The sequence below is a fragment of the Phodopus roborovskii genome, unplaced genomic scaffold, assembly GCF_943737965.1.
Source record: "Phodopus roborovskii unplaced genomic scaffold, PHOROB, whole genome shotgun sequence".
In the NCBI taxonomy this organism is placed as follows: domain Eukaryota; kingdom Metazoa; phylum Chordata; class Mammalia; order Rodentia; family Cricetidae; genus Phodopus; species Phodopus roborovskii.
The window spans coordinates 9,130,937-9,150,131 of record NW_026126638.1 but is presented as its reverse complement, the minus strand read 5'-3'; the positions used below and the strand labels follow the sequence as shown (position 1 = coordinate 9,150,131).

General features: G+C 44.0%; 1 protein-coding gene across 1 annotated transcript in view; it reads right to left on the bottom strand.

The window, feature by feature from the left end:
• Ptpro (protein tyrosine phosphatase receptor type O) overlaps window positions 1–19,195 on the bottom strand; it is a 195,893-nt gene that overhangs the window by 38,904 nt on the left and 137,794 nt on the right. The window contains exons 11-15 of the mRNA XM_051173061.1: window positions 18,163–18,314; window positions 17,032–17,152; window positions 7,210–7,349; window positions 4,112–4,244; window positions 1,607–1,727 (exon numbers count right to left, since the gene is read on the bottom strand). Of these exons, the coding sequence (XP_051029018.1) occupies window positions 1,607–1,727; window positions 4,112–4,244; window positions 7,210–7,349; window positions 17,032–17,152; window positions 18,163–18,314 (667 nt within the window). The remainder of the gene's footprint in view (window positions 1–1,606; window positions 1,728–4,111; window positions 4,245–7,209; window positions 7,350–17,031; window positions 17,153–18,162; window positions 18,315–19,195) is intronic.

Below are 19,195 nucleotides of genomic sequence, written 5' to 3'. Positions count from 1 at the left end.
TACATTAGCCATGACTTCAGGCTTTTGCACCAGGCACTCCACATTGGACACTCTTTCCACAGATGATGAATGGCCATCCTCGCCATGCCTCCCAAGACCTTGTTTTAAATGGCTGGTCTTCAGCAACCTTTCCGGTTTCTCTCCATATTCTGGATGATCACCATTCTTTTTTTCTAATGACCTTCTAACACACTATGAAGTCATAGTTTTGTCTTCAGTGTCTATTACACATCTCCCCCATTGCAAGACAAACTCTTCAGACCCTGAGCACTCAGCACAGTGATACCAACCTTCATACGCTGGAGGCCATTGTTGTCTATCGTGACATTCCATTTTTATCCTTGTAATTAGCTTGAGTCAGTTTATTTGAAAAGATATCTTCCTGTGCATGTTGCTAGCTGGGTTGTAAACTCCTGTTGGACTTGATGCTTGTTTGTTTTCTTCCTTCCTTCCTTCCTTTGTTCCCTTCCTTCTTTCCTTCCCTCCCTCCCTCTCTCCTCTTTCTTTTTTCCTTCGTTTGTTCGTTCCTTCCTTCCTCTCTCTGTCTGCCTTCCTCCCTCCCTCCCTCCCTCCCTCCCTTCCTTCGTCCTTCCTCCCTCCCTTCCTCCCTCCCTCCCTTCCTTCGTCCTTCCTTTCTTCCTTCTTTCCTCCCTCCCTCCCTCCCTTCCTTTGTCCTTCCTTCCTCCCTCCCTCCCTCCCTCCCTTCCTCCCTCCCTCCCTTCCTTTGTCCTTCCTTCCTCCCTCCCTCCCTCCCTCCCTTCCTCCCTCCCTCCCTTCCTCCCTCCCTTCCTCCCTCCCTCCCTCCCTCCCTCCCTTCCTTTGTCCTTCCTTTCTTCCTTCTTTCCTTCCTCCCTCCCTCCCTCCCTTCCTCCCTTTCTCCCTCCCTCCCTCCCTCCCTCCCTCCCTTCCTTTGTCCTTCCTCCCTCCCTCCCTCCCTCCCTTCCTCCCTCCCTCCCTCCCTCCCTTCCTTTGTCCTTCCTTTCTTCCTTCTTTCCTTCCTCCCTCCCTTCCTCCCTTTCTCCCTCCCTCCCTCCCTCCCTCCCTCCCTCCCTCCCTCTCTTTGTGTGGACAGTCTCACTACATGCTCCTTCGTGGCCTGAAACCCATTATGTAGACAAGACTGAGCTCAAATTCACAGAGATCAGCCTGCCTTTACCTTCAGAGGGCAGGATTAAAGGCATGTGTTACTACCCCTGATTTATTTTTAATATACCATACAAGTCATTGCTTAAATCATGAAGAGAAAGCAAACTTAAGAAGATATTGGTTTGCAATTCAGCCATTGTTAGTGTAAAACTGCGTATTTGAACTAAATTTCTCAAATGTAATTGTTACTAAACGAGCAGCAATGTCTTCAGAGAAGTGATAGATTGTTCTGGCAATATGAAGAACATAGTGGAGAATGTGTCTAAAGAAAAGGACTTGATATTTATCCTAGTGGTACAGTGCTTGCCTAGAATGCACCAGACCCTGGCTTCCATCAACAACATCACACACAGACACACACACACACACACACACACACACGTGCATGCGCACACGCACACACACACACACACACACACACACACACACACACACAGAGGAGCAAGTGCACTTCCCTTACCTAGCCATCTGCAGGTGCTTCTTTCTGAGGATGATGAGGGTCACTAAGAGCAGCCCAATTAAAAGGGTGCTGAGGATGGCCAGCACGGAGATCACTACCACGTTAGGGTTCATCTCTGTAACTAAAGAGAGAAGCCACAGATTGCTATGGGTGACAGGACATGGAGACTGGCAGAGGCATTTATGGACTTTCATCTATCCTTAGGAATGCTGACTTTATAATGGAGATGATAATGGCAACAACCATGTTTGTTCAAAGCAACCATCACCTTGTCTTGTAGTAGAGCTCTGGGGGGCTGGAGATGGTCCTTAGGTATATGGAGACCTGAGTCTGTTTCCTAGGCCTCCAGCATGCAGGATGCAGTTAGCAAGAAAAGCTGCAAGTGTGAAAAGTATCAACGCTTCGGCTTGCAACTATTTGAAAATTAAAAATCATTACCACGCATTACAATTGTTTAATATTCCAAGAGCTTCAAAGGTGGCACGTTCTTATTTTATGCCCACGACTTAAAGCCGGGAAGCACAGCTGTACAGTTTTCTCTCAGATAATAATGTATGGGAGCAAGGCATTTGCGAGCTGCCATCTGCGACAGCATTTTACAAGTTACCAGAAGCAGGCATTCTGACGATCTGTAACCATATGCTCAGAGGTTTCCCATCTGCGCAGATGCAGAGATTAAATCTATTAATAAGTCCGAGAGTCCTTAAGAGTCGGGTTGTTCTCTGTGCGTTCTCCGATGAATGGTCTGTTCATCACATATGAACAGGACACCAGGGATAAGGAAACAGGCTCCGTGTCTTTATAAATGTCTTTACGATGAGCCAGGGGAGATGCATGCCATCCTTTGCAGGTCAGGAAACGAGAGAAGCGGTGGGCATGGTGGTACACCCTATATCGCAGGACTTAGAAGGGTTAGAGCTTTGAGGGCAGCTTGGACCGTATGGTGAGTTTGAGGCCAGCCTGAACGACATGACAACCACCTCACAACCACACAGAAGCAAACTTCAGTGCCTTCAGTACTTTCTGCTTGCTACCTCTGCTTGGGTTTGTGGCTGAGTGCCAAGAAGAAAGAAGAGCAAGCTAGTCAACACTATTTGGGAAGTCACTCCATTTGCTTCCCTAAGCTTATTTGTTTTCTCTTGTAACTAAATTGAAAAAAAAAAATTCACCTGTTGTTCTAGGTCCCCAAGGAAAGGACAAGAATTAATAGACATTAAAGTACATTTTTCAAAGAGTCACAGAAGTCAGACATGATGCCATTTGACTGTAAGTCCAGATTTTGGAGAAATTAGTGAGGCAGGAGGATTTCTATGAGTTCCAGTCCAGCCAGGACTATGTAGAGAGGGCATGTATCAACTTTGCTCTTCAGAAACAAAAACAATGCAAAACAAACACACATACACACACACACACACACACACACACACAAAAAAAAAAAAAAAAAAAAAAAAAAAAACTCAAAGACCCAGGAGGAAAAGTATTGTGAGACGTAAGATGAAACAGCATTAAAACACTGCCCATGTTGGCTTTCATATCTTCTTCCAACAAATAAAAAGTTCATAGCCAAGACTTAAGAACAAAACGAAGCAACAGCCCACTATTCATGCCTGCCCTCGTCAGCTAAATGCATGGCTAGTGTGGCAGACACGGAAGCAATCCATTAAAGGGACAGTGTGCTCTTATGCATGGCTATCTTCAGAGGGTCTTCCCTGATGGTCAATAGCTCCTACCGAGGACAACGCACACACTACAATGCAGGAAAAGAACAAGGAGACCAGCATTATCCCAGACTTTGACTACTTTTCCTACTAGCAGCGATCTTGCTTTGATTTTCAGCAGGAATTGTAACTACTCTTTGGCCAGGGCCAGCCAAGAGCCAGCACAGATGAGAATGAGCAGCGCAGGAGTGTGTGTACCACTCTTGTGAATTCCAAGGATGGTGGCCTTGCTGATTCTGCTAGCCTTTTTTACAGCAAACACTAGGCTTTCTGTATTTTTACTTCTAATTTTCAAAATAACTTAAAGAGGAGCTGGAGAGATGGCTCAGCAGTTAAAATCACTGGCTGCTTTTTCAGAGAACATGGGTTTGGTTCCCAGAACCCACATGTTGGCTCACAACCACCTCTGTCTCCGGTTCCAGGGGGTCTGACACCCTCTTCTGACTTCTGGGGAAACCAGGCATGTACACGGTGCATTGACATCCATGCAGGCAAAGCAGTCATACTCCTTAATATAAAACAGAATGAACTCAAGTAACCAAAATCTAAAGTTCATATTCTGTTATTCTACATTTACAGGTTAAAAAAAGATTTCGAGACAGTATACGTGTTTTTCTAAGTCACAGGATCTTCAGGATTGGAGTCAAGGGCTCCCTGCACCTGTAGCTTGGGACATTTTCAGTAGAAGGCTGGTTCCATCAAAAGGCAGACTGTGTATATTTAAAAGCAAACATTACAGAAAATGTAGGAACTTCCAAAGACCGATTGCCTTAATCTGTATAATTACCCATTGTGGAGACAGCTATGAATGTAGGGACACTGGGACTGTTGTGGCTGAAGCTGGTGACACTGCAGTTGTAGGCGGTGGCCGGAAGGAGGCTGGAGATGGTTACGACATGGGAGGAAACAGCTACCGGTTCCTGGAGGGGAAGAAAATGAAATTCATTTCGTGCTGCCCTCATTCATTTTGTTTTTAAAACTATTTTCCATACCGAGGAGGTTGTGTGTGGAGTAAAAGCAATTGCAAGATGGAAAAGGTTAATAGTGCGAAATCTTTCCTTCTTTCTCTATTACCTTCCACACCATCATTCTGTGGAAGCAGCCAGCGTTACTGGGCATTTTCCTCCTTGTATGTATTTGATTGAGGTATGAATATAGAGGCCATGTTGACAGTCATGAGTGATGACTCACTTTACACACCACTCTGCTTAATTTCTCTTGAGTCATCAGTATTGTTTGGTATGCTTACTCTAAGTTTGTATTATGCTGGTTTATGCTTTTTAAATTAAAAGATTTAAAAACTAGGTGTATGAATGTTTGTCTTCCTGTATTTATGAGTTCCACACACATGCAGTCCTGGAGAGGGGACCGTGCCACCCAGAACTGGAGTTGCTGATGGTGGTGAGCAATCCTGTAGGTTCTGGGACCCAGACCTCAGTTCTCTGCAAGGTGTTCTTAACCCCAAAGCCATCGCTCCAGCTTGTCTTCTACTGTTTTTAAGGAATGCACACAAGTCAACAGAAGTTCTTATGTGACCTCACCAGCCTCCAATTGGTGAAGGTTCAAGTGGTTTGTTGATTTCTTTGTGTGCCATTGAAGAAATGCTAAGTAAACAGCATCTTGCAAACATAGGAACATATGTATATGTGTACTCACTTAGTGCATTTATATATGTGTGATGGTTAATACTGATCATCTTCTTGACAGAACCAAGAGTCTCCTATGAGATGAGGGATTGTTTACATTAGGTCAGCCTTTGGGTGTGTCCAGGAGAGGTTACTGTGGTTAGGCTAATTGAAGTGAGAAGACACACCCCAAGGAGGGTAGCCCCATTCTCTGAGCCTGGATCCTGGACTGCATTTAGAGGAAGAAGCTATCTTAACAAAGACACCATGGCTCTTTGCTTCTGGATTGCTGACACAATGTGCCATCTGCCTCAAGCTTCTGCCAGGACTTCCCCACCATGAACTACGGTACCCCGAAAGTACGGGCTGGAAGAGACCCCTTCTCTTGCAAGTTGCTTTTCTTGGGGTATTTTATCACAGCTAAACTAAAACACTATGTATGGATGCCAATGTGTGGCATGTGCATGCACACACACATACACACATACAGTACATGTGAAGGTATATACATATATGTAATACATTTCCAGCACTTGATACTCAGTCACAAACCATGCCTTTCTAATACTGAAAACTATTGAGAATCCATCCCTCACAGGCCAGCTTACCCACTCACCACTGCTGCGTGGTGAGGCCTGTTGCCCTGCATTCTCTCTAATGTGGCATATTTGTCTGTAGGCTTTTCCAATGACCATTGCGTCTAGTAGTTTAACCTGCAGTTCTTATCATGAAGGAGGTCGTCACTTTTTCCTTTGTTGAAGGATCCTTTGTTCTTAGTTCCCTATGTGTTTGCTTAGGGGTGTTGCTCTTAATCTCTTTTACCTTTAGTGGTTCTCTGTATACTAAGAACCCAAACTGTTTGTCCGCATGCTTTGTTTTCATTGCACACGCCGGAAGCATGGTGAGAGATGGTGCTCGGAAGCAAAATTATCTCATTTTTAACAAAAGTAAATTGCTCGTTTGGTGGATCCATGGCCAGACAGTGACACATGCATTACACAATTTAAACAACGAACCAGCATGACACTCTTTTTAAAAGGAGGTCCCGAAACACTCCCGGCTAACAAGATAGCACCCAATGGTACTAATTTCCCACCCCAACCACCACCTTGTCCGCAAAGAGATTACAGCAAGGGAAGACAGACTTTTGCTGACAGGACTAAATTGCAGCAGGTATCTGACCAGCCATCGTGTTTCTAATGGAAGACATCACTACAGTTACAGAGGAGAACAATCCATCCATGGCCGGACAGTTATTTTCCAAAAGCGTTCTTAGAACTGAGACGGGACTCAGCCTGTCAGCACAGATCAAAAGGGATGCGTTTGTAGATGCACCTATCAAAGGGGAAGGGAAATCAAAGCATATTATCTCAGCAATCAGTCTGAAAAGGTTTGCTCTCCCGGCCCTTCCTGTCCTCCCCTCTCAGGCACAAGGCCTCCACTTATTGAAAGAGCATCAATTATTCATGCTGGAAAAATTATTCTCCCCCCTGCCGTGTATGAACTCCCTTTCTTCCCTCCTTCGGCTGTAAAGTCTCTCTCTCTCTCTCTCTCTCTCTCTCTCTCTCTCTCTGTTTTTCTTTTGTGACTTGGCTACTGTCAGAGCTGAGGATCCACTTCTCCTGCCCTTCACCATGACCTGGAGAACAACAAGGCAGTTTATCATTTCTGCTCTCTGATGCCAAGGCTTTAACGATAACCATCTCTCAAATTTTTGTCTTTTGAATTATTTCAGTAATATGACTCTTTGCTGGGGAAGTTACGTTGTACTTATTTCTGCACTTGCACAATACCTGAAACGAAGTCTTTTATTTGTAGTGTCTTTTTAAGTTTAAAATAAATTTAAAAATTAATAAAAAGATTTGCAAATAATTAAAAGGAAGAAAAACAATTGAAGGCAAGTGTTGATTCTGCTATTTGGGTTCTCTAGAATACCCTTCAAACACAGGGAAACTGTTTCCTGTTGAAGTATACTGTAGTGTCAAGCTCCTCATGAGGATATCCCACAATTACTGCGAACTTCTATGTACAAAGCCCAAATGAGCAAGCAGACAGTTTCCACTTCTTGCAGTTCAAAAGTAAATCAGGCTGGACTGTGGTGGCACACGCCTTTAATTCCACACTTGGGAGGCAGAGCCAGGCAGATCTCTGTGAGTCTGGTCTACAGAGCTAGTTCTAGGACAGTCAGAACTGATGCACAGAGAAATCCTGTCTGGATAAAAAAAATGTAACTCAGAAGGAAAGTCAATGCAATCAGTACCTGGAGTTTGGCATCATGGCTGGAGCCGAGCTGTTGACAGAGGACTTCGAAGAAATCAGCAATGCCCTCTTCCACCCACAGCAGGGTCACCGACGTCTGTGTTTTGTTCACTGCAAAGAGTGACTTCGGAGGGGCTGGTTCTGAGGGAAGAGCAAATGTTTTTAAGAAATGAAATTTTATAGCTATAAATGGGTTTTATATTGCCTTAGAGTAATGAGCCCATCCACAAGCTGTCATCTACATCCACCCGCAGAATGCTTTCTGTCCATCCCCACTCTATTTCCAACTTCTCCTTTTGGACACTTCTCTTTTCTACTTCAGCTTTATAACCAGAGTCTATTAATAGTTTCTGTGTCATCCACCCTGGAGTTAGCATTGTCCTGACAACACATAACTTCTTGGGTGAGACACAGAAAGGGGGAAATGAAGAAGGGGAAGATGGGAAGGGGGCTCTCCCCCCTAGTGAGATGAAGTTTGGGCCGTAGCCTCAACCTATCTTCCTTTCTTCAGATTCTCCTTTTGGGTCAGAAGATTGGATTCTTCAATCTTTACTGAAAATTAAGAGAGTTAAGACTAAAAAGTTAACATTTTTTTGAAACAGATGATGGAAGGGAACCAGATACTTAATAACATATTAGAGATAGAAGTTTTATCATAGGCTTTTTTTTTAAACTTGGTCAATAAATGAATCCATTAGCCAAAGGCCCCACACCGTGCTGTCTGGGTCACTTTCTGTTCCTTTCTAGTAACCGAGTCACAGGCTCGGCTGGCTTGGTCCTCTCTGTTCTGGTAGCTTTTCTACACACCTATTTTCCACTTCCAAATTTCTTCTTCTCTGCTCATGCCACTCGATTATGGATGCTGAGTCGTGGCATTTTAGTCTTTCTTTCTAGATCCTCCAGGATGTAAACTGCTGGGTTGCACTCCCGGTCTGAGGCAGGGACCTGGTTGTCTGCTGGCAGATACCTTGGGCATCGCTTGCCTGGACATGCTGGACCCTCCCTCTCTGGGTGGAGCTGGCAGTGTTTTTTCCCATCTTTACCTCCCTTACAGACAGCCGGATCCCTGGATCTCCATAGCAGACCTTCCCGTGCTGTTAGTTGGCTTTCTCTATACTTCTTCCCCCACTCTCCTGAATCTGGTCCCTAGTCCTGGATTTTCACAGAGCTCGAATGTCCTGTGAAACTGTTGATCCCTTTCAGATCTTTCTGGTCAGGTTTGGACTTCCTTTGTAGAATACCGTAATTATGGTATTTTAAAAAATAGGAATCATTGCAGGTAGCCTGAGTCTAACTAGAAAGTTATTATTATTATTATTATTATTATTATTATTATTATTATTATTATTTAGTGAGAAAGTGACACGTTTGGGCGAGAGAGCTACGGGTGAGGAGAGCTGAGTCAACTTTGGACAAGCGAAAGGCGCAGTATGTGTCAGGGTCTCCTTTTCACTGGCACCCATTCCTCCAGGCAGGGCTCTGTCTCACTTCCCTTCTTAAGAAAAGACACAGATGAACCTCAGGTGTCAGAGGTCAGCATCTCACACCCTTCACTGCAGAGAGCCTGAGGTTCAGGTTTGAGGCCTGCAGAGATTTGTGCCAGCTGAAAATCGGGTCCTTGGGAGCAAGTGTGTGTGGTGGGGACAGCAACTGGATAAAGCTGGGTTTTCCCTTTTCCTCTTCTAAGAATACATAATCCAAAAGCACCCATAGCAGTGTGTACCCGGTTTCTAGCACTTGTGTTGCAGAAGCAGAACGATCTGAAGTTCAAGGGCAGCCTCACTTACACAGTGAGTTTGAGGCCGGTCTAGGTTATATTTGAAATGTCTTAAAAACCAACCCAACAGAATACAAACAGATAAGAAGAAGTAGATTGGTAAATTGGTTGCCACTCAAGCACCAGGACCTGGGTTCAGATCCCCAACACCTACACAAAGCCAGGAATGGTGGCCTGTCACTCTAGCATCGAGGAGATGGATGCAGCAGATACCTGGAGCTCCCTGGAATCAGTAAGTTCTTGGGTGAATGAGACCTTGTCTCAGAAAGAAAGTACTATGTACAGAACTCAGACAGGATGGGAGACAGTGAGGTGAGGTACTGTTTCATTTATACAGATCATGAGAGCATCTAGCTATTGCCTCTTTGGGGAATGGTCATGGTCTCCAGACACAGAGCTGGCAGCCAGGCAGGGGAGCAACAGATAGACTATTCCATCCTGGGAATCTCTATGTGCCTAGACTGCCCTTGTACTCATGAGTCCCCCTGCCTCAGCCTCTCAAATGTGGGGAATACAGGCATGTGACAGCAGGGTGTCCCATTGATGCTTATTTTAATGTCACTCATTGATGTAACTGTCCACTGCTTATTTTAATGTCACTCACTGATGTAACTGTCCACTGAACAGTATTTATGAGGTCCCATTGTATCCAAAAGTGCAGATGGGCCTCCCACTGTCTGTGTTTTATTTAAATTTGCTGAGTTTTACGCTTGTGGCATTGGTAGTAAGAGGATTTAGTAGCAGCACTGTAAAAAAGCATCTCTATGACTGATGTGGGGGGGGGGAATCCATTTCAATCTTCAGAGTCAGTGTGAAGAGTTTTCTAGAATTTTCTTCATGTATAAAAATACAAATTGAGAGTTTATTCCATATGTATTATAATTAAGGTTCCCCCCCCCAGTAGAATAGGTCTTATTCTCAACTTTGACAAAGTGTCTCCCACAGAAGCAGCAGAGGCTGAGTTGAAGAAACCTGATGCTCAAGTTGATGGTAGCAAAATATGCAAAAGAAAGCACTCTTCGAAGCTGTGTGTGTGTGTGCGCGCGCGCGCATGTGTGAGTGTGAGTGTGTGTGTGAGTGTGTGTGTTCCTCCTGTGTCTGTGATGTGGCTGCCAAAAGAATGAAGGCTTTAGAAAAAAATATTCCACAATCCAGTAAAACCTAAGAAGCAGATGTGTACAGGGCCCAGGCTCGTGTCCCCAGCTCCTGGCTGGGTGCTGTGTGAGGTGAGCACGTCTCTTGGCTCCAGCTTGCTCACAGGGGAACTCCATGCTGCTATGTGCTGACTCTTCTGTCAGTCAAGCTTGGGGCTTTCTCTTCCCTGGCGTCTTGCACGTGTGTGAGCCGGAAAGCAGAACTTCACAAGAGTGGTTTATGAGGGTGGAGTTGGGTTTCTTCTTCCTTCATTGGCTGCTCCATCCCACCCTCTCTTCCCAGAATCTTCTCTCCGTTCAGTTTCTGGGTGCTGAAATGTGGGCCACACCCAGGGCTTCTTACTTCTGTCTCTAATTAGTACGGGGGTCTCTAACCCATCCAGACATCCCAAAGCAGAAGTCCCCTGTGACCTGTGATCTCTGGATACCAATCGGTCATCTCTTCACTTTAGTTTTCTATAGTTTTCATCTCTCTCTCTCTCTCTCTCTCTCTCTCCCTCTCTCTCTCTCTCTCTCTCTCTCTCTCTCTCCCTCTCTCTCAAGCATTTACCCTTTCACAGCCTCTGCTTGTCTCTGGGTCTCACTGAGTTGCACAACCATGAAACAGTTGCTCAAGAGCCAAGCCGAGGCATCACTTTTTAATTTTTCCTTCTCTCACTTTCTATATTTGTCCCAAAGGAAAGTTCTGGAGCCTCAAACACCAAAATAACTCTTGAATCCCTTCCAATTATCTTAACTAAAGTAAGTTAATTTTTTTCATGGAATTTAACTAAATCACTATGATCTTTCTCATTTCAGGACACCTAACCTCTTTAAGTAATTCATTGACTCTCTTTTCAAATTCTGCTGTGGGTGTACATGTGCTTGTGTGTGTGTTTCACACACACACACACACACACACACACACACAGAGAGAGAGAGAGGGGGAGAGCGTGTGTGTGTGTGTGTGTGTGTGTGTGTGTGTGTGTATGTGTGTGTGTGTGTTCATAGATGGGACCAGAAGACTGTGAAGACTGTTTTCCATCTCTCTCTGTCTATTCTTCTGAGGCAGGATGTCTTCTTGAACTAGGGCTTTCTTCTTCTAAACTAAGCTGAAGCCAGAAAATCCCTCTCTGATCTACCTGTCTCTATTTCTCTTGGTGCTAGTAGGGAGCCCAAGTTATGGTGTACGTTTTAATGACTGTGCGTAAGAGATCCATGAAACAGAAATGCCTGTAACCTGTCAGCTCCTTGCCCAAGGACAGATACTTCCTGAGGTGCTGAGGGCTGTTGTTTAGGTAAGATAACAAGTCACATGTTTTTTTGCTCCCCTAAACAAGTTTATTTGACCCACCCACACTGGACATGCTCAATCACATGTAGGCAGGTGGTACACACACAGGAAATACTGCAAAATGTGACTCGTTGCCATTTTCTGAGAACCCCAGAATGGACCTGGTCAGAGCCCATTATCCTGGCCAGCATTTAATTAAAGCTTGCTTCAAATTTGGCTCAATGGTAGAGGTCTTATTCTTGCACAGTGGGGTCAACATGAGGGTTGCAGGTGTGGGCATGCTGGCCTTGTTACATGGTTGCGGGATCTGCACTCTGGTCCTCACAACTGAGGAGCAAACATTCTTAACCACTGGGCCCCCTCTCCAGTCCTCCAACCCTAGTTTGTCCTCAAATTACCAGAGTCATTATGTTAACTGTCAGTTCTCATAAGGACTTCTCACCTCCAAACCTTGAATGCCCTCAGCTTAGCTTCTGCCTCCTCCCTCTGTCCAGCATGGTTCCCCAGCCATGTTGTGGTTTTTCTGTCACTCAGACCTCAGCTCCCATAGCTTTGTCACAGAAATCTGTCACCACAGTGTCCCTCCACCCCCTCAGAGCCATGTGTTCATGTTTTCTGAAGTATTTATTAGGGTCCCTTCCTTCCCTACAGTATAAACTGCTGGGCAGAAATCAAAGTAGCCCCTTGGGGTCCACGCTTACATGTATGAGATCTAAGTATGTTTGAGAATTTCCATCATGGCCTCTTTTATAAGGTATGAAAAATGGATTCATACAAATGTATCCTTTCAAAGTTGGCCCAAGTGTCAAGTACATTCATGAATCTATGGGGAACCTAAAATAGTTAAGGAAATGATTGGCACGACACAGCACAAACAGGACCATTGTTGAGGCAAAACTTTTTGGGAGTGTGGTTGATGTGACAATCAGAAATGTTGGGTAAATTTTTGCAAAAAAAAAAAAAATGCCAAAGACTTGATATCTGTTCATATCATATGTCATCATGGTGAGCATCTATTATATTAGACTCACTGACTGATTGACTTTCACATGAGTTGACTTTACCCAGCATGGCATCAGACAATAGAGGCCCCAATCACAGAAAAGTGAACTCCAGGCGAGTCTAACCCATTTCGCTCCAAAGCTTAATAGTAATTTTCTGATTTGAGCAAACTCTGGGAACACCTGTTTGTCAAAGCTGTATTTCCCACAAAGTAGAATCAGTACAACGTCTGCAAGTGTTAAGACGAATGTGATCAAGAAACACAGAATGACCTGAATCAAAGTGTCAGGAAACAACAGCCACCCCCCACTCCCTGCCATGCCAGTGTCTTTAATTGGGTTATGAGTAAAGTGAAATGTTCTTTCATTCTCCTGAAATGTGCAACTTCCTTTGGTTAAATATTAACTAGATTACTATATAACTTTGAGATCCACAGTCCCATTTTCATTTGAAAATGTCTATTGACCAGCCAAGCATTAAAAAAACAAAACAAAAAACCTGAAGGAGTTTACAACCACACTAACATGGTTACTAAAATCCAGCCATCTTCACAAAGAGATGACAAGTTGGATTACTTAGTTACTTGCCCATAAAGAGACATGTGTTATATATGGCTCATCTTGCTTTCAGACAAGAGCAAGATGGAGGCAGAACTCTGGCTGATATCCACACACAGAAAAGAAAGTTTGTCAACTTTGAAGGGTAGGATGCCCTGGAAATGATTTCTCTGGAATCTCACTTTTCATCTTGAAATGTACAAATGAACTTTCCCACCATGTTTAGATAGTTCTATCAGGGAAATATGGAGGCTCAAAACTACGTATGTGGGTTGGAGGGATGACTCAGCAGTTAAAACCACTTGTTTCTCTTCCAGAGGACCCAGGTTCAATTCCTAGCACCCACTTGAGGGCTCATAATTGTCTGTAACTCCAGGCCCAGGGCATCTGACACCCTCATTTGGACAGTCTATACCATCAAACAGAGATATCCCATAAAATGGGAAACAAACAAGCAATAAGCCCATTGAAAAATCTTCTGTGGTACATCTACTTCTGACTTTTCATTTTAAGGGTGAGTGGAAAACCCAATGACAGTTAGGACCCAGGAAACACTGACAGCTCCACAAGTCGTCCCTGGGTTGGGGAAAGTGAGGTACTGGGGCCATGACACAACCTTCATGTCTGTCACTAAAGTTCCCCGCAAGTTGCTTTTGAGCAGACCTTTCAGCTCGTGAACGATATCACGCCATAGCTAGAATCATAGGAAAGTGACTTGTTTTTCAATGAAAAGAAATGCATGCTGGGAGTTGGTGCCTTCTTCATTCTTACAACTCATGTGTAGCTGCTGGGAAGTGTGGGTTATCTGCAGTATCTGAAACTCATGCTACCTGGATTCTCAACAGGAGCAGTACTGCCCCCTGGAGGGTGTTTTGAAATTCGCAAAAAATATTTTCCATGGCCACAACAAAAGGAATTAAATGATGGAATTGTGTCCTGTCGTACATGCTTCTCTTTAAATTAAAAAAAAGTATTTATTTATCCTCTCTCTCTCTCTCTCTCTCTCTCTCTCTCTCTCTCTCTCTCTCGGTGTGTGTGCGTGCACGTGTGTGCATACACATATGCTATGTACCACCACACTCGTGGAGGTCAGGGGACAGTTTTAGGGAGTCGGTTCTTTCCTTCCATTATGTGGCTCCTAAAGACACAACTCAGGTCATCATACCTGGCACAGGTGCTTTACCCATTGAACCATCCAGTCAGCCCCTCATGACTTTCTAATACGACACCAGAACAAACTAGAATAGAAATTGTACATGCTTTTCTATTTCATGGTTTTAAACAGTTTTCAAGGGATTAAGTAAATTAATTTTTAAATGTTGCCATAAATAATGATTTTGGGGCAGACATGGAATTAAGGTACAACTTTAAAATTACTCAACATTTCTGCTTGTAGCATCAGCGTTTGCGTAAGGATTTGTTTGGCTTTTACCACGCAGATAAGAATCAGAGACGTTTTAAGACATGGAGGTGAAGTGAGGTGCACTTCCTGGGTACGCTGAAGAATATTATATTTTGTTTGAGATTCTCTTTTCTTTAAAAAAAATATTTTTTTTGTATGTCTTTCTTTGTTGGGGGATAGTGGGAACACGATGCCACAGCACACAAGTAAAAGTCAGAGGACAACTTGCAGGAGTCACCACATGGGTCCCAGGGATCAAACTCCATGTCAGATTGGCAGTCAGCACTTGTCTGCTGAGCCAGCTCCTCAGCCCCTTGCTTGTGATTTCCTAAGCATTTCTAAAAGTTCCTCCCCGATAACAATATGACTCCAGAGTGCTTATGCTTCTAGCAAGATGTCTGTATGAGCCTCTTCTAGTGACATGTGTCTGTGTGAGCCTCTCCTAGTGAGATGTGTCTGTGTGAGCCTCTCCTAGTGAGGCGTGTCTGTGTGAGCCTCTCCTAGTGAGGTGTGTCTGTGTGAGCTTCTTCTAGTGAGGTGTGTCTGTGTGAGCCTCTCCTAGTGAGGCGTGTCTGTGTGAGCCTCTCCTAGTGAGATGTGTCTGTGTGAGCCTCTTCTAGTGAGATGTGTCTGTGTGAGCCTGTCCTAGTGAGGTGTGTCTGTGTGAGCCTCTCCTAGTGAGGTGTGTCTGTGTGAGCCTCTTCTAGTGAGATGTGTCTGTGTGAGCCTCTTCTAGTGAGGTGTGTCTGTGTGAGCCTCTCCTAGTGAGGTGTGTCTGTGTGAGCCTCTTCTAGTGAGGTATGTCTGTGTGAGCCTCTTCTAGTGAGGTGTGTCTGTGTGAGTTTCTTCTAGTGAGGTGTGTCTGTGTGAGCCTCTCCTAGTGAGGTGTGTCTGTGTGAGCCTCTTCTAGTGAGGTATGTCTGTGTGAGCCTCTTCTAGTGAGGTGTGTCTGTGTGAGTTTCTTCTAATGAGCTCTGTCAGTGTGACTCTTTTCACTTATAGTTATAGATAGGAGCATAAGAATTAACAGAAATGGCTTGAAACTCATGTGAGGAATCAGCCTTCAGCATGTGTCTGCTTATAAGTGCCTACATTTATAGTAATGATGCCCGAGAAGTCTCTCAAACAACTCTGCCAGCTCACCCTCTGTCACCTGTGGCCAGTGATGGAGTGACATGTCCCAAACTCCATATACATACATACATACATACATACATACATACGCATCCTTGATACATGGTAGACTATTTTCAATGACTCACGATTGCACGTACTAATTGGATGCTGTGTTAGGCAAAAGGTGTACAGTGCATTTAGTATGTAATGAACAAGTTAGCTAGTTGGCATACCTATGCTATCATTTCTTTGTATTCAGAGGCTTAGGGCCCCTCTCCTCCAATTCATAAATGTAAAAGGTTACCGGAACTAGAGCCAGCTTCCACGCTCTCTTCCTTGGTCTGCTCTCTCCTCACCTGAGGTAATCTTCCTTGGGGTCTCACTACATGTGAACACCTCTAGTTTTATATCACTCACTGTAACTGCAGCTTTATTAGGCAATATTCGTGTGCTTGCTCAGACATTGATCAGGAATTAATTAATGTTAAGAATGATTCCTCTCCTTGATTTTTAACATTTTAATTTTTAAAAATTACTTATTTAAAAAAATTTTTAAAGATTTTTTTTGTATCTTTGTGTGTGTGAGTGCGTGTTTGTGCAGGTGTGTGTGTGTGTGTGTGTGTGTGTGCATGCAAGTAGGAAGTAGGTGTCCACAGCTGTCAGAACAGGCGATGGATCCCTTGGAGCTGCAGCTGTAGCTGTTTGTGAGCTGTGTGGTGTGGGGGACTGAGATATAAGCTCTCTCACCAAGTAGTGAGCACTCTTAACCCTGGAGCCATTTCTCCAGACCCTCTTCATATCGTTTATATTCCTTGTATGGACTACTACTGATCTTTTGATTTTTTAAGCTCAAACTTAGTCATGTTTGCTATGCATAGTCATTAAGCAATTCCAATAGAGGAAATAGCTGTGTCCGAATATAGTGGCAAGGAGCCTATACTATTGTAGTATAGTAACCAATTGACGTAGTTTTCTCCTTGCTAATGAGAGTGAGCCTCTTTCCCTCTGAGTTCCCTGTTATAAATTATTTTCCTCTTGTGTTGATTTTATTAGAATGATCCCAACTTGAATGAAGTCAAGGTATTTTATTCAATCTAAGGAATATATGTTTATGCAAAGGAATGCTGTTGGAGCGGGTGAAGGCACTGAACTAGTTAACCCTAGTTAACCAGTGAGGTCTTCTATTTCTAAAGCCCTAAGGCTACTTGGCTCATCCAATGCTGCTAAGAAGGGCAAAGGTCCATGTCACAGCTGGGTTTACACTTCACTCACACAAACTCATATAATGTGGTTCTATTCTTATAGAGAGAATCAGTTGTTCTTATGTTTGGTTCCAGTGTGCTGAGGAGCTCATGCTGAATATGCAAATGCCGCTTCCCCTAACACAGCATCTTCACCCTGACCCATAATGCTGCTTCCTGCAACACAGCATCTTCATCCAGACCCACAATGCTGCTTCCTGCAACACAGCATCTTCACCCAGACCCATAATGCTGCTTCCCCCAACACAGCATCTTCACTCCTGCCCTTCACTCTTCCTACCTAGCTTGACAAGGCGGAGCATGGAGGTGTTGCTTCCTCTTTCAGTGCAGGCTGTGACAGAGAGGTTGTAGATGTCTCCTGGAGGCAGGCTTAGAATGGCAGTCATGACATTGCGTGTTACCTGTAAGACCACCAAGATGAGTGACTTCAGTGTGGAAGGAATGAACCAGCACCTCACCCTACAGAGCAAATCCACAGCTTGTAACTACAGGCCTCTATCAAATAGTCCCTATCCCATGAGTTTACAGTGTAACCTACAATTAACTTATTATTGCTTGACTGGATTGCATGAATGCAAGCTGTCGTAAAGTGCACAATGTGTATAAACTCAAACAATTTTGTAGTGTGTTGCCTTATTTGGAATGGCCATTGCTCTGTTGTCATCCACATATTCACAACAGCTTCTAGAAAAGACATTTACTATGTGGTTCCAGAGAAACCTAGTCATGTCCGTACACTCATGGCTTCCTATCTGTCTTCCACAAAGCTGAGGGGGAGGATCATGTGATCCAATTCTGACCAATGGATTGCAAAAGGAAGCCACATGGGTGCTTAGAGTTGAGGAGGTGAAGCCTCGTCTGAGTAAATGAACACTCCACATAGCAGAGGATGGGGAAACACAAGGAGAGACTAAGGAATCCTTCATCTCCTTTTTTATTTAATCCACTCTCTTTTTGTTTGTTTTGGCTGCAATAGTTTATCTTTACCCTAACTAATATATGGTCAAAAATCTCAATAAAGCAGGAGACAAGAAATCAATATTATAAAAGCACTCAGGGATAAGTGGTGAGAATATTGGCATGTCAGTGGTGGTTTCTTTCAAAGTGTTTAGCACTCTGAAGAAAAAGTTCCAATTATAACTCTCTTTATTGTTTCTTTTTAAAAAGGGGCTCACATAGCCTAGGATGGCCTTGAATTTGCTATATAGTTGAAGATGACCTTAAACTCCTTTTCACATCCTACACCTCCTCAGTAACCAATACACTCAGCTCTTAAATCACTACTTTAATTATAAGTGACATCAGTAGCAGCAATAATTTCAGCTCCCTGCCAATGATTGAAAAGTAAGTTTAAGAGTGGTCATGCAACCAACTGTTCAAATGCCCGATGTCAGGACCCAAAGAGACATACACTCTTTTTAATTTTCTTCTTCCCTTCTGCAACCACCATCCAATGCAGCATTCTAGAATGGGACAGGTCAGTGTGGTCATCCCCATAGGTCCAACTGATGTACAGCAGACTATTGAAGTACTCCACGGAGGTGATGTCTGGAGCCACGGGGGCTGCAAGGAAGGAAAGAGGCACAACTCAGAGGCTAAGGACCGAGGTATTTGCCTGTAAAGACTGAGAGCCCAAGTGAGACTGACCGTAGAAATTTCAACTTCATGTCACATGACTATATCTCAGAAGCAAAAATGAAGGGCAGCGGTACAGGTTGGGCGCTTTCTATACAGGACCAACTTTGCACATCTCAGACTCAAGATAGCTGGTTCCATCCTAGCCAGAGAGTATCCAGGTCTCCTGTCTAAATTACAGATTCAAGATGTCTGGAATGCTTGATTATTTGAGCATATTGGGTACATCACTCAGTAATAAAAGGCATATGAAGGGAATTATTGCAAAAATATGGAAAGATTTGGGGCCCTGTAATACTAAATCTCTCGTTGGGGTGCATTAAAGGTGTTCTGGAGACGGAAGAATAGCGGGAGAGATGGGAAGAAGCAAAGACAACATGATGGAAGGACAGACGACCGTTACTTCCCCAACATAACACCGTGACATCACTGACAGAATTAAGCCTGTGCTCTTGTGGAATGTTAATTTAAGATGTGTTACATTTGTTTTCACCGTGGAACATTTGTTTAGTGATGCAAAGATGTGTTGCATCCTTTTATGTTGCATTCATTTAGCTCTGTGAATCTCTGTTACTTTGCCTGTCTCAAACACCTGATATTGGTCTAATAAGAGCTGAGTGGCCAATAGCTAGGCAGGGCTGCAAGGCAGACAGAATAATCAGTAGAGAGAAGAGGGAGGGGTGAGAAAAGGAGGAGAGGAGGGTGCCGGGGGCCACCACCCAGCCACACAGCCAGTCATGGAGTAGGAAGGAAAGAAAGATACATAGAACAAAGAAAGGGAAAAGCCCAGAGGCAAAAGGTAGACAGGA